Genomic DNA, 16,414 nt, shown 5'->3' with positions numbered 1-16,414 from the left:
GCTCAGTCCGCCCCTGCTTTGCACTGGAGGAACAGAGTGTCAAAAACCAAAAAATCAAGGGATAGTGTCTTACAAATCAAGTGATCAAGGAATAGAGTGTTTAACATTTTAGTGCTAAAGAGATCGCATTTTAAAAACCAAATGATAAAGAAATACCAACCAAGTGGGCAGAGAACTGTGAGTTAAAATCAAGAACTCAATGAACATAGGGGTCAATTACAATCTTTTAGAAAAATGTATTTAACGATTTTTCAACAAAATTCAACCTTAAAGTCCATGGGAATTTGTGGGATAAATAATTTAATAAACTTTTCTAAAGGATTGTGATTGAAGCCAACATGTTGAAATCCAAGTTTTAAAGTGATAGAGTGTTAAAAACTGTTGCTAAATGCATAGTGTTAAAGGGGTGCATTGATGCAGCTGACAGACAGAGTATTAAAAACAACATAATATTTTCAACTTCATTTCTTATATGAGTTTTAAGTTCAATACTTACTTCCACCAGGTGAATAGACTTATTATAAGCTACAACAGGAAGGGAAGTATGGATGAGATCAAACACCTCATGAATTTCTTGCAGACACTCTTCCTGATACTCCCTGCTCTTAACTCGAATTGCACAAACACGTCTCTCGATAGTCATCTCTTTACAATCGGTAACAAAGCCTTTGAACATGGCGAGGATGCTCCTGTAGTCCTCAGGCAACAACTGGGTCTCTGTGTTAATTAAATTCATTTTAACATGGTCTGCTGTTTCCACCATTGAACTGTACTTGTTAAAACGTCTGCAGTAAATTTCAACTTCTTCCATTGAAAAGGTAATAACTGAGTTAATATTTTTTATCTGTAAATTAAAAGCAGAAAGACATTAAGTTAAAGGATTACTTTCTGTTATAATTTTTAAGCTAAACAACTAACATATTAAAGTTAATAAACATTAATTAAAACCTACTGACCTATATTTTCTCCAAAATGAAGTTTCATAACGTTCTAAAAGTTATATCTTTTATTCGCCGATGATGTCACGTTATCCTGCCCACTATTTTCAGCACTGCATGTTCAAAATACTTAAACCAATAACTTTGTTTTTAAAGCGCCATTTTGAAACCTAGGTATTGTAAACGGATTGGTACAGAGCAAAGGATACCCACTGAGTGGGTTTGGAAAACAATTAAATTTGCAGACAAGATTTCTGATATACGGTAGAGATATGTTAATGAAATGCTATTGATAAAAAGCGTATTTGGGGTAGTTAGTTAGTAACAGGCATAGAAAATATTTACTTACAGTGGCCCTTTAATAGTACTGTATTTGTATTCAATGTATTAATTTATCAGCTAGTCTTATTGAATTCTGAATGCCGAAACGCGTTAGCTGGGTCTGCCATATACCCTCCCATTTGGCTAACATATAGAAAGCATAGATCATTTATGTTTTTAACCTGTTGCAATTATTTTTGGAATAAAAGCTAAGTTTTACACTACGCCCCTGCCTGGTGCTCCTGTGTTGCTGTTACTTTCACTATTGAATTCATGTTGTGGATGACAAACACATTTGATACAATGATAACAATACGATTCCATTTTCTTACATCTAGTTGATCGCTAATATATTGATATTACAAGCAGGATCAGCAATACTCTATCTGCTTTACCAAGTTCCACATCTTCTCATTTCTACAATGCAAAATATTGTGTCTCCAATGTAATAATAAATAATGTAACCTGTGTGTTATTCTATGTGAAAGGTCTGAGCAGCTGTTGGCGCTTCATAAATAAATTAAAATATTTAAAGTTGAAGGGTTATGTCTATGATGTTGGGTTTGGGTGTATTATAAAACCATCACTGCAATGTGCTAAAGTTTTCTAAACAAAATTATTCTTTATTTTTTTAGAACAGTGCAATAAGCTCATTTGTGACAGTGTTTATTTTCTTTTAAGGCTCTGGGTTTTCACTCCTTTAGACCCTTGGGTTCCCATTCGGCTAGACGTCCTCCCGTACATGTAATATTGCGGCTACCGTGCTATATTACAATATTTATTACCATAATATCTACTGTTTCAAGTACAATTTCACCTATGTATTTATTATGTGCTTGAATTTAGCAAGATCTCTTTTTCATGATAAATATTTTGCTGTCTATTGTGGCGCAGGGCCTATGTTGTCCACCACACATCCATCTCAGCACTTTTTGCATTAATGTAATTTTTCCTGCCCTATCAGATATCCGTGGTCTTGCAGTCTCAGCGATGAGTAGATTAGCACTTCTGAATTCTAAAGGCTCATAAAACTGACTGGGAGAATAAGGGGAGTGGGAGGGATTAAAAGCTCCAATATGTTGGGTGTTTTTGCCTCCAGCTAGAGGACTGGAGTATAATCTGACCTACGTTGTCTTGTGGAATCTCGCCATTTTATGAAAAAAAAAATATATTCTTCAAGGGAAGGAACAGGCTACAAAATCTGCTTTTGCTTTGGATCTATCTCTGCTGTTGAAGACAATTAGCGACAAATATAAAACAGGCAATAAAAGACACTATGCAAACAAGGCTGTGTGGAACATATGTGTAGATTTATTTAGCTGCACTCACAGCTTATAAGGCTTTGCTGTGCAGGCTCATTTACCACAAATTTAAGAAGCAGACATTGCTTCTTTTGTGTCTCCACCAACACAGAAGTGGCAGGATCAGTCACCCCGACACTAGTTTGTTTGGGGTGGTTGGCGTGTCCTGCTCTCATGCAACCAGCAAGGGGCAACATTACACAAGAAAACTTGTGTAATGTTACATTTCACCACGAGATGCAGCAGCGCAAGTAGCAATTATAAGCGGTTCTCTACTTGTGAACCGGTCCGCCTGCAATCATGATACATTTTGCCCATAAGATTGTTAAAGTAATTATCTAATAGGGTTTCCACACAGCTTTGATTGCACAGTTTCTTTTATTGCCTGTTTTTCTGTCCCTAATTGTCCTCAGCAGAAGAGATCAATTAGGGGAAAACTTAAGTTAAAACCTAGTGCCGACCTTTATCTTATAAAAGCTAAACCTTATATGCTGAATGTGTAAACATCTAATATAATTGAAAAACATGCATCTACTAACCTGAGAGCATACTGAAGTAGGTTTAGGAGCATGCACAATATATATAATACTGTTACCAATACTGTTACAGATATTGTTGCAAACACTGCTGCTATATAGTACTTGCAAACTTCTGAACCTACCTAAGTGATATAGACCTAACTTTCAACAAACAACACCAAGAGAAAAAGATACATTGATAGCAGAAATATGTTTTTAGTTGTACACTCTTTCTGTACGTGTAAAAACTGATACATAGGGGCTTATTCTTCAAGCTCCGAATGAGGCCTTCAGGCTCGCTGGAAACAGGAGTTAAGAAGCAGCGGTCTTAAGACTGCTGCTCTTTAACTTGTCCGCCACCTCAGAGGGTTGATTGACACCCCCTGCTAGCGGCCGAATGGAATCTGCAGGGGGCGGCCAAATGCTATCGGCATTTATCGATGTGCGGTGGACATGATCGATACAGCGGATCATGTCCATTCGCATTTTCATAAATTGGTCCCCATAATGTTTAATATTAGATACAGTATGTGCATTTGTTTTGTTACAATTGCAAATGCTTAGAGAAAATATGTATATTCATTTGGTTTTCACTAAACGAATATCCAAATGAGCGCACAAACTAATTTAAAGAAAACTAATATATAGTAACGAAATTAATTAGTATACATTCTTTGCCTTTAAATTAGCTTTAAAAGGTAAAAAATAGTTAACTATAGCGTGCTGGGGGACCCATGATAATCCCAACCCTACTTTACAGAGTCAAGGGCCATGCTGATAGGATTCTTAGCGCGGCAGATCCCAGAGAATGTAAATGTTACCGAATATTCAGTATTCGTTTAGTTTTGAACTAAACAAATACCAAATAGTGCAGAAAACAAATATTGTGAAATTATTATTTTTTCAAAGTATTCATTTAGAATGATTCGTCCAAAACAAAGGATTCAGTGCTGTGCATGTCTATTTTATATCAAGCGTACATTTTTTTCTCATAAGATCTGTTCTGGGCTAGGTTTGGTGAGTGCACTCTTATATTTACATTTATTTTTCTTACACAAATCATATAATAGCTTATTAACACTTTCCCGACATCTATAATATGGTATTTGGTACCACACTAGTTTTCTAATGGTAGTACCAATGGGATGATTCACAACCGGTACGTATCAAACTGGCTGCCACTAAAACAGCGGATTAGGGGTTAATAGGTTTAGTCTATTAGTTACGATGTTGGGGGCCGGTAGTTTAGGGGTTATTAGGTTTATATAGTGTTGGCGATGTGGGGGGCCGGCGGATTAGGGGTTAATAGGTTTAATATTGTGTTTGCGATGCGGGAGGGTGACGGTTTAGGGGTTACCAATGCAGCCCCCCCATACCTGTCCTCACTCATCAACAAATATACTCCAGCCCGTCCCCTAAGATCCAACAACGATCTACTCCTTGCCTCTTCTACCATCACCTCCTCTCATGCTAGACTACAGGACTTCTCTCGTGCGGCACCAACCCTCTGGAACGCACTTCCTCGTGCTGTCAGACTTTCCCCCAACCTCTCCTCCTTTAAATGCTCCCTAAAGACCTTCTTGTTCAGGGAAGCCTATAACCAAATCAGTAACTAATGAATTCCACTTGCCTAATAGTTGCCCTCATTTAACTTCACACTAACATCATTCCCACCTTTGCAGTCCCCACCTCCTGTTTCTCACCCTCCTACCCATTTAGATTGTAAGTTCCCATGGGAACAGGGCTCCCAATCCCTCCTGTATTTGTTTGTTAAATTTTGTCTGGTGTCTCATATTGTACTGTGTCCTTTTATCTTTGTTACCTATGAACAGCGCTGCGGAATCTGTTGGCGCTTTATAAATAAAGAATAATAATAATAATAATAATAATAATAGGTAGTTTATGGGTGTTAGTGTACTTTATAGCATTTTAGTTATGAGTTTTGTGAAACATTTTTGTTTTGCAAAATCCAAAACTAGTAGTCTCAGATTGCAGAATGGATCGTGTTGGTATAGGCTGTAATGCAAGCATTTTAGCCGGACCCCACAACCTGTAATACGGCGTTATGGAAAATTCTGCACTTAAACGTCATTAATATGGAGATTAATGTGGTTTTCACTAAACGAATATCCAAATGAACACACAAACTAATTAAAAGAAATCTATACTTATGAATTTCGTTACTATATATTAGATTCTTTTTCTTTAAATTAGCTTTAAAAAGTAACAAATAGTTAACTATAGCGCTCTGCGGGACCCGCGATAATCCAGGGCCGGCAGATCCCAGAGAATGTAAATGTTACCGAATATCCAGTATTCGTTTAGTTTTGAACTAAAGAAATACCAAACGGTGCAGAAAACAAATATTCTGATATTATTATTTTTTTCAAAATATTTGTTTCGAATGATTCATCCAAAACAAATGATTCTGTGATGTGCATGTCTATTTTATATCAAGCGTACATTTTATTCTCATAAAATCTATTCTGGGCTAGGTTTGGTGAGTGCACTCTTGTATTTACATTTATTTGTCTCACACAAAATCGTATAATAGCTTATTTACACTTTTCCAACATCTATAATATGGTATTTGGTACCATACTTATTTTCTAACGGTAGTACCAATGGGATGATTCACAACCGGTAGATTTTAAACTGGCTGCCACTAATAGCTCGTTCACACTGGTTACCATTTAGTAATGCAAAAATTTAAGAAGCTTCACAGATCTTAAAAACCAGCCCAATTTACCGAGATCAGAGACCAAAGCATACATATATATGCTCAGCAGCAGCAATACACTAATTTACCAAGTAGCTATATGCAAGCAGTAGTGTAGTAATATGATCTAACATATTAGTGCATTTTCTTTTTGGCGCATTTATGTCCAACTGAAAACTAGTATATTCAGAAATGTGTCCTCAATATGAGCAGTGCAGAAAGTCTTTTTATGTGCTTATAATGTTATACTGGAAAACCAGATTTTACTTTGCTTTACTTAAAGGGACAGTCAACACCAGAATTGTTGTTGTTTAAAAAGATAGATAATACCTTTATTACCCATTCCCCAGTTTTGCATAACCAACACGGTTATATTAATATTCTTTTTACCTCTGTGTTTACCTTGTATCTAAGCCTCTGCAAACTGCCCCCTTATTTCAGTTCTTTTGACAGACTTGCATTTTTAGCCAATCAGTGCTGACTCCTAGGTAACTCCACGTGCGTGAGCACAGTGTTATCTCTATGGCACATGTGAACTAATGCCCTTAAGTGGTGAAAAACTGTCAAAATGCATTCATATAAGAGGCGGCCTTCAAGGTTTAAGAAATTAACATATCAACCTCCTAGGTTTAGCTTTCAACTAAGTATACCAAGAGAACAAAGCAAAATTAGTAATAAAAGTAAATTGGAAGGTTGTTTAAAATGACATGCCCTATTTGAATCTTGAAAGTTTATTTTGGACTAGACTGTCCCTTTAAGTGTAAGTATTCTTAAAAAAAGATTTAAAACTGTAAAAATGGCATTTACTTTGTACAATCTCTGCATAACTGCAATAATGATTTGAAGCTCTTGCCAAGTAGCACATACACCACAACATAATCATCTGACAGACTAAGCGATTTCAGTTCTGCAATTTCACCATTAGGCACTATCTTAAAGGGGCATTTAACACTAAATACATTTTATATGAACAGTATTGAGCTCATTCCCCACCTCCTTCTAATCATTGGGGCCACCATGTTCAAAATTTAGCTTTCACTGCATTCTAGTGCGGAAGCGTGTTTGTATATGTGAAGCAACTCTCCCTGAGATACCTGCAGTGAAACCTAGGTTCCAGAATGGCTGCACCCATAGCTAGAGGGAGGTTTATGAAATATATTTAGGGCAAATATAAATCAGATGCGAAAACTCTGCACGCGTTACGGCTATTTTGCATTTGGGTTTGAGAAATAACTTATTTTGCGTGCACATTAAGCTGCGTAATGCAAACAGCTAAATCTCGTGCGCGTTCACGTATTCCCCATAGAAGTCAATGGAGAAGAAAAATAGAAAAAAACCCACAAAAACCCTAATATGTAGCGCAAAGCCCATGACGTATTTTCCTCAAAAAGTGTACATGAAAGTGCGAAAATTTCATATTGTGAAAATGTATTCGTAACAGACTATGTTCTATTTATTTCTAAATAAATATTTCTCTATATATGTGATGATTTATGGACTGCTATATCTATTTATTGCGAGATATGTATATGAATATATAATATATGTCTAGATATCTCGAGATCTATATGCGAATATCTCTTTGAAAATGTTTAATTTGCATAACATTGTAATTTGAAATTGTTTCATTATCTCCATAGTTAAACATATTTATATACAGTACATCTAAATCCATGTTTCTCTGTGTATGTGTATGTATGTCAATGTAAAATCCCTGCTTCTGCTTCTTTTTTTCTAACACCCGAGATCTCGTATCTTTGAGCCCTTATAACTTTTGTGTGCAATATATTTTTTTTAATAAATTTATTAGACAGTGTTTATATGAATGCACAAAACTGTTAACTACAGTTCTTCGAGCGCGGAAAGGATTGCTGCGTAAAAGGCGAATGCGCAATCGCGATTTTTCAAGACTTGTAATACCTGCACAATGGGAATTGATTGCAAAAAGACCACATCGCTCGTGGAAAACTCTTAACGCTCTACTTGTAATATTGCCCTTAGTGTTTAATGTCCCATTAAGTATTTACTAAAGACTATGCAAACCACAATTACTCAAACTGCAGCAATAAATACAATACGGAGACTATGCTATGAAAATTTGATATTAAGCAGATTGGCTCTATGGTTAAACTTCCATCTTAAAACAAAGCTAAAAATTAATTTTCTGAATAAAATTCCTACTTGACTTTGGTAATCCGGGTCCAGTCCGAGGAGGAGTTCACAATTCGGCCACATTTTCTTAGCGTTTCCCATGGCATATTTTGTATCGCTCTCGGATGCTGTTTTCATGTTACCTGTATTTTGACTACAGAATTTAGAAAGACGGGGCTCTTGACTAAATGCTGTCATTTTACCTAAAAGAAATGTGAAAATAATACAAATTTACATAAATGATAGTTTCTGGGTAATTTCTAGTTTTATTTTGCTATGTGAACACACTTTGCTTGTCGCTCTTTTATTTAGAAAAAAAAATCTAATTTAACTAATTATTGGGATACATATAAAAAACATCTACCAAAACAGGGCTAGATTACGAGTGCTGCGCTAACAGATGCGCGCAAGCGATAAGGGGCATTTTGCATCTCTTTGCGGACCTTGAAAGTAGCGCACGTATTACAAGTTGTAAGTAAATGCATTTGCACAATGGCAATTGAATTTAACGCACCAAGTGTTACGCTCAACTAAAAAGTTACACAAAAAACAAATGCATTGTACAGTACAGTTGCACTCATAATAACACTGTCTAATAAAAATTATTTTAAAAAATTGCATTAAAAAGTTATAAGGGCTTAACGTTATGAGGTCACAGGTGTTAGATAAAAATGCTGCAAAGGGCTTTAACATAGAGATACTGTACATATACATGTTTAAATATGTGTGTGTGTATATATATATATATATATATATATATATACACACATACAGTATATGTATATATGTGTGTATTTATATGTGTATATATGTATTTACAGACATATATACACACAAATACATGTGTACATATGTAGAAATATATATAAGTGTATTAAAGCCCTTTGCAGTCAAGTAGCTGAAAACATGAAAAATCATATTTATGCAATATTCATATTAAATAAAGTATATGTGCTATAAATATTTCACATTCTAATGTTCTTCACATAGGAGAATATGTTAAAAGTATTTTTAAATATCTATTGCTATATATATATATATATATATATATATATATATACATACATACATATCTGTATATATCTATAAATATATATTTATATATATATATACACACACACACATATATATATATATATATATATATATATATATATATATATATAGATAGATATAAAAATAGATATAATAGAAATATATATTTAAGAAGAAATAGAAAATATGTGAAGAAAATTGGAATGTGAAATATTCATTTCTCATGTTGGATTAGCACGCATGTAAGGGTGAGATGATCTAAAGCTCTCTGCTATGGTGAGATGATCTAAAGCTCTCTGCTATGGTGAGATGATCTAAAGCTCTCTGCTCAGGTGAGATGATCTAAAGCTCTCTGCTCAGGTGAGATAATATAAAGCTCTCTGCTCAGGTGAGATAATATAAAGCTCTCTGCTATGGTGAGATGACCTAAAGCTCTCTGCTATGGTGAGATGATCTAAAGCTCTCCACTATGGTGAGATGATCTAAAGCTCTCTGCTCTGGTGAGATGATCTAAAGCTCTCTGCTATGGTGAGATGATCTAAAGCTCTCTGCTATGGTGAGATGACCTAAAGCTCTCTGCTATGGTGAGATGACTTAAAGCTCTCTGCTATGGTGAGATGATCTAAAGCTCTCTGCTATGGTGAGATGACTTAAAGCTCTCTGCTATGGTGAGATGATCTAAAGCTCTCTGCTATGGTGAGATGACCTAAAGCTCTCTGCTATGGTGAGATGACCTAAAGCTCTCTGCTATGGTGAGATGACCTAAAGCTCTCTGCTATGGTGAGATGACCTAAAGCTCTCTGCTATGGTGAGATGACCTAAAGCTCTCTGCTATGGTGAGATGATCTAAAGCTCTCTGCTCTGGTGAGATGATCTAAAGCTCTCTGCTATGGTGAGATGATCTAAAGCTCTCTGCTCAGGTGATATGATCTAAAGCTCTCTGCTATGGTGAGATTATCTAAAGCTCTCTGCTCTGGTGAGATGATCTAAAGCTTTCTGCTATGGTGAGATGATCTAAAGCTCTTTGTTCATGTGAGATGATCTAAAGCTCTCTGCTATGGTGAGATGACCTAAAGCTCTCTGCTATGGTGAGATGATTTAAAGCTCTCTGCTATGGTGAGATGATCTAAAGCTCTCTGCTCAGGTGAGATGATCTAAAGCTCTCTGCTATGGTGAGATGACCTAAACCTCTCTGCTATGGTGAGATGACCTAAACCTCTCTGCTATGGTGAGATGACCTGAGAAGTCTTGTTGGTATGGCTCTGTCCCTTTAAATTATTTTAGAAATGCTAATGTTACATTGAGAGATGTTTATCTCACTATACAGGGTTATTTATGTGAGGGAGAGATTCCTACAAGGAGTAAAAAAAATCTCAAAGATTTTGGGCATATTTATCAAGCATATTTATCAAGCTCCGTATGGCGCTTGATGCCCGGTGAGCCTTCTAAAGATCGCTGCTCCATAACTTGTCTGCCTGCTCTGAGGCTGTGGACAGAAATCAACCCCATCGAATACGATCCTGTTGATTAACAACCACTGCTAGCGGCCCGTTGGCCGAGAATCTGCAGGGGGTGGCGTTGCACCAGCATTTCACAAGAACTGCTGGTGCGTATGCTGTCTGCATTTATTGATGTGCGGCGGACATGATACGCTACTTCGTATCATGTCTGCTCGCACATTGATAAATATGCCCCGTTATGTGATTTCTCTCCATGCTTAATGAAAAAACATATCTTTGATGAAATCTAATTTGAAAGTTACGTTAATGTTGTTATTATGTTGCTACAAATATCAAGATAACAGATTTATTTTATAGTGAATTTAACAATTTAAAGGGACAGTATATGCCAACATTTCAATTGTTTAAAAAGATAGATATCGCCTTTACTACCTATTCCCCAGCTTTGCACAACCAGCATTGTTATATTAATATACTTTATAACCTCTAAATATTTGCCTGTTTCTAAGCCTCTGCTTGCTGCCTATGGGGCCGAATTATCAAGCTCTGAATGGATTATCATGCTCCATAACTGGTCCGCCCGCTTTGAGGCCGCGGACAAAAATCGTCCCAATTGAATACGATAGGGTTGATTGATACCCCCTGTTAGCGGCCAGTTAGGGGTGAATCTGCAGGGGGCGGTATTGCACAAGCAGTTCTGGTGAACTGCTTGTGCAATGATAAATGCCGACAGTGTATGCTGTCGGCATTTATCGATGTGCAGCGGACATGATACGCTACATCGTATCATGTCCGCTTCACACTTTGATAAATATGCCCCTATATCTCAGGGCATTTTTAAAGATTTTCCCAGCAAGACGCTGCTCGTTCATGTGTGCCATATAGATAACATTGTGCTCACTCCCGAGTTATTTATAAGTCTGCACTAATTGTCTAAAATGCAAGTCTGTAAATAGCCCTGAGATAAGGAGGCAATCTGCATAGGCTTAAATACAAGGTAATCGCAGTGGCAAAAATTATATTAATATAACAATGTTGGCTGTGCAAAACTGGGGAATAGATAATACAAATTTTGGAGTAGACAGCCCCTTTAAGCATGATGATTATTTGCGAAGAATGATCCGCAATAATCTATTGTGTTCCTGAAGTAGATGGGTGCGACCGCCATTCCTGTACCAATAATATGACACCTACAGGAGTGTGAAACCCCAATGAGTGAGAAATCAGGAGAGAGTTCCTGCTTACATTGACCTATGAAAATCTAGCTCAATCAGTAAGTAGGCACCAGCACTTCCAATCCCATTCAAGGGATAACACAGAAATAAGACACACTGCCAGCCAATTTGAAAAAGTGCTGTGGATTGTGGAAATTGTTTATGAAAATGTAGCCCCATCTCTGGAAGTTTGCAGTGCACCTTTAAAAGGTTTAAATAGCTGCATTAAAATAAAGCTTTACAACAAGACACATTGGCTCACAACTTTTCCGTTACTCCACTAATGTATTGTAGAATTGTGGACAAGCGATATATATTCTGGTACACTACATTACGCTACACTACAACACTACATTTGCACCAAAAGTGCTAAATATTTACCATGACTAAGGGGCTGATTTATTATTCTCTGGACAATGTTAACAGGTAGTGAACCTATCCACCCGGGATCACAAATAGTGGGCGGCACTAATCGCACAAGAGCAGGATCAGATTAGTACAGGGTGATCTCTGAGGCGTTGGGGAGGGTTTAGGAAGCAGCGGTCTAAAATGCTGCTTTACAAATATCGGTTGCAGCCATGCATTCGCCTTTTGATAAATCTGCACTTGAGCTAATTTGATGAAAAATATAAAAAAACTTGTAGTCCATAGATTCTTGCACTGTCATAAGTAAAAAGTATAAAACAATCTCTGCTACATTAAGGTTAAGTCCAAACACTAATGTGTTGTTGTCAGAGGGTCCATGTGTCATGTATTCTGATTTACACTGCTGAATTGGGACACATTTCCTCTTTGATCTCTGTTCTAGGTTGTCTCCTTCTTCTGGGTGAGCCATTGAAACTCTATACACACAAAGACTGCCCAATCTTTTTCTATAACTTTCAAACCGCACCCCTGTGCAGGGGTGGTTCTAGACTGTACAATTTGGGGGTGAAAAAAGACACAAAGCTAAATATTAAGGATGTAGGAGGGTACTGGTTACTGGTGAGGGGCCTCACTGTCTGCTGCTAATCTCACCCTTTGGGGTAGATTTATTATGGGTCGAGCGGACATGATTCGCTGTGAGTCAATCAAACTGGGTGATGCCTGATATATCCCCCAATCTGAAGAAAGGGAGGTCTTAAAATCCTAGAGGAGAAACTTACTGATATATGACACCAATGCTATATTTATACCTTATTTGTAAATAAATTGCAGCCTGTGCTCATTCAGTGCAAAGTGGACATCATTCCCCAGCTGAATAGCCTAACAGCATTCACTTTCTTGGCAGTGACGTAAAGCAGGAACTTTATTTTCAATGATTGTGCCTGAGGAAGCCCTAAGTGATGTAGGGTGAAACACGTGTAGTGGTTGCTACATCGGCTGGAGCCAATTTCCACGCTGTTTGAAATTACAGCGTTCTAATTATTTCAAACCCAGGAGCCCTTTGGAAATCTCCCTATGTGAGCATAGGATGTTTACTGTGATTACCAGAGATCGGTGAGCGGCGCATGTGAGTAACAGGTAACACTAAGGAGACGCTGAGTGAGAAGCGCAGTGTGTTTTCTGCCTGTATGACACGGAGGAGGTCGCTGTATGAAAAGCATCAGTGTCAACCCCCTGATGGACGGTATTACTTGTCCCCTTGGCATATGTTAAGCTTGCTTTACTGCTGTGAGTGGTTGGGACAAAGCACAGGGTGGAGTGTTTATTTCTATGCCCCCTACAGTGTTAGTATGCTAGCCCGCTTGAACTAATTCTACCTTGCCACATAGGGATTGAAGATATTTATCAGGCGGACCCAGCCTGGTTGGCATTTGTATTTTCAGCTGCTGTCCAGATTCAAGGACTTATGCTTTGGAATTATTTCATAATTAATCAGTGGACTTGATGGCTAATTATACTATTGGGGATCTTTGTTTTTTACTCTTGGGTAATGAATGATTTGCATATGCTAGTTACTTTAGACCATTAATTGTGTGGTTATGTTTTTCTTTTTCTTGCACATTGTGTAACATTACAATAAACTAGTGTATTATTTATCTAGCATCCGTGATTGTGTGCTTTTGAGAATCTGGTAGTTCTTATAACCTTTTTATTAAGGCTTAATATGGGGTTGCTGGACAAGGTTTACTTTATGTTTTCTCTATTTTGATATACGTATATCAGTGACGTGCGGTGAGGTCTGAGGCTGGTGAGGCGCTGGTTTTGATATGCCCGAGAAACACATATATGACCCCTGCTATGGCCCCCCAAGCCAAAAACTGATCACTTCCTTGTATTGAAAAACACATATAAAGATGAACCTTTAAAATATGTTCTTAAAAAATATTTACCTTAATGCAATATTATGAACACCTTATATTCTACTGTACAATGCTCACACTTAAGATTTTCTAAAACACTCACAGACCTAAGCAACACACATTATATATATATATATATATATATATATATATATATATATATATATATATATATATATATATATATTCTTCAACAAACTACAAGAGGAGAACAAGGATCATCAAAAATTTCTTACGGCCCTGTATAGATAGAGAATCAAGCACTCTTTTTTTTATAAAAAATAGCTCAAAAGTGTAGCTAAATTAAACAAATGGAATGAATCTCTGACCAGTACAATCACAGAGAACAAAAAATAATTTATTAATAGTACAGAAAGAAGTAAATCCTAACTGTCCAAACATAGCAATAGGCCAGTTGTGCGCTGGCCTCGGGTATATGTTAGCAACACAAAGTAAAGTATGTTGAACAAACAATATAGTACATGTGGCCAAGTAAAACCCTGAAGATGTGCACATCATAATCATAATATTGGCAAAAATACAATCCAAAGACACCTAGTACACTGCTACACCCAAGCTGTACACGGTACCCAAGTCAATACAAGGGATAATTACCGGACAGGTAAATTTTTAGGGATCTAAGCAGTGATAGGTGCTTTGTAAAGATTTCAGGAACAACAATAATGGCAGTATAGCAACAATTACAAAGAATTACATAAAAGTATGAAGAATAGCTATTGCAATGGTTATTAGCAATAAGATAGATAGTGGAACATAGTAATACATCCTCCATAATGAATTGCCTCAGTACATCAGTTACATAGAGACACAGCAGTTTACATAGAGATACCTGCATATATTGAGATAAAATTCTCACAAGAGTGTATTGCTGAAGAAAACAACCAAATCCCACCAGGATGATTTTCCACATATAGCGGTATTGTCTTCAGCCAGACTTAGCATAAGTCCAAGGTATGCAAAATGGGATAAGTGCTGCCAAAGCTGCATGCGTGTTAGTAAAGCATAGTACTTCTTATTGCTGAAGATGTTGTGTGAAAACAGCAAACAAGCCAAATGAGCAGTGGGAGTCAGTCCAGGCTAACCCCCCATGTTGCAAGTGAAAGCAGCTATATTCCTATGTTAAACCATAAGCATGCACTTATCTGATTCTGGAGGTGTCCACAATTGAGGTCCGCTGTTTGTTACCGGTTGAATCCTGAAATACTGCCTTGTAATTGAGTCCCATGAAGCAGTTTGCTGAGCCAGTTGAATGCTGCATGCTGAGACTGCAGCGTGGTAGGACTGTGTGCTTACTTCCTGGTTGGTCACATGTGTGTCTGTGATCCAATGCCTACGATCCTGATCGTTTCACCCACAATGCCAAATGATAGACGGGGCTTCCTCAGGGCGGATCCGCTGAAGACAATACCGCTATATGTGGAAAATCATCCTGGTGTGATTTGGTTGTTTTCTTCAGCAATACACTCTTGTGAGAATTTTATCTCAATATATGCAGGCATCTCTATGTAAACTGCTGTGTCTCTATGTAACTGCTGTACTGAGGCAATTCATTATGGAGGATGTATTACTATGTTCCACTATCTATCTTATTGCTAATAACCATTGCAATAGTTATTCTTCATACTTGTATGTAATTCTTTGTAATTGTTGCTATACTGCCATTATTGTTGTTCCTGAAATCTTTACAAAGCACCTATCACTGCTTAGATCCCTAAAAATTTACCTGTCCGGTAATTATCCCTTGTATTGACTTGGGTACCGTGTACAGCTTGGGTGTAGCAGTGTACTAGGTGTCTTTGGATTGTATTTTTGCCAATATTATGATTATGATGTGCACATCTTCAGGGTTTTACTTGGCCACATGTACTATATTGTTTGTTCAACATACTTTACTTTGTGTTGCTAACATATACCCGAGGCCAGCGCACAACTGGCCTATTGCTATGTTTGGACAGTTAGGATTTACTTCTTTCTGTACTATTAATAAATTATTTTTTGTTCTCTGTGATTGTACTGGTCAGAGATTCATTCCATTTGTTTAATTTAGCTACACTTTTGAGCTATTTTTTATAAAAAAAAGAGTGCTTGATTCTCTATCTATACAGGGCCGTAAGAAATTTTTGATGATCCTTGTTCTCCTCTTGTAGTTTGTTGAAGAATATTTTTTTATAGGGTCTGCACCACATTAAAATTGTAATCTAGCATAACATTAATGTTTTCTAAAGTTTGCTAAAAAAATTTTTTGGAAAAAGACACATTTATTGTAGCCATTTGTCCTGTACCCTTCTTGGTTTTATTTATATATATATATATATATATATATATATATATATATATATATATATATATATATATATATATATATATATATATATATATATATATATATATATATATAATATGGCTTTAGTACAAAACATGAGAATAGACTGACATATAAGCACTTTACTG

At 36.7% G+C, this 16,414-nt stretch overlaps 1 protein-coding gene across 1 annotated transcript in view; it reads right to left on the bottom strand.

Moving 5' to 3' along the window:
* Positions 1-16,414, bottom strand: part of DNAH14 (dynein axonemal heavy chain 14) — a 746,387-nt gene that overhangs the window by 591,530 nt on the left and 138,443 nt on the right. Inside the window, 2 exon segments of the mRNA XM_053712788.1 lie at positions 497-844; positions 7,979-8,151. Of these exon segments, the coding sequence (XP_053568763.1) occupies positions 497-844; positions 7,979-8,151 (521 nt within the window).

Source organism: Bombina bombina, chromosome 4, assembly GCF_027579735.1.
Source record: "Bombina bombina isolate aBomBom1 chromosome 4, aBomBom1.pri, whole genome shotgun sequence".
Lineage (NCBI taxonomy): Eukaryota > Metazoa > Chordata > Amphibia > Anura > Bombinatoridae > Bombina > Bombina bombina.
The sequence above is the reverse complement of the archived record's forward strand: the minus strand, read 5'-3'. Positions and strand labels throughout refer to the sequence as shown.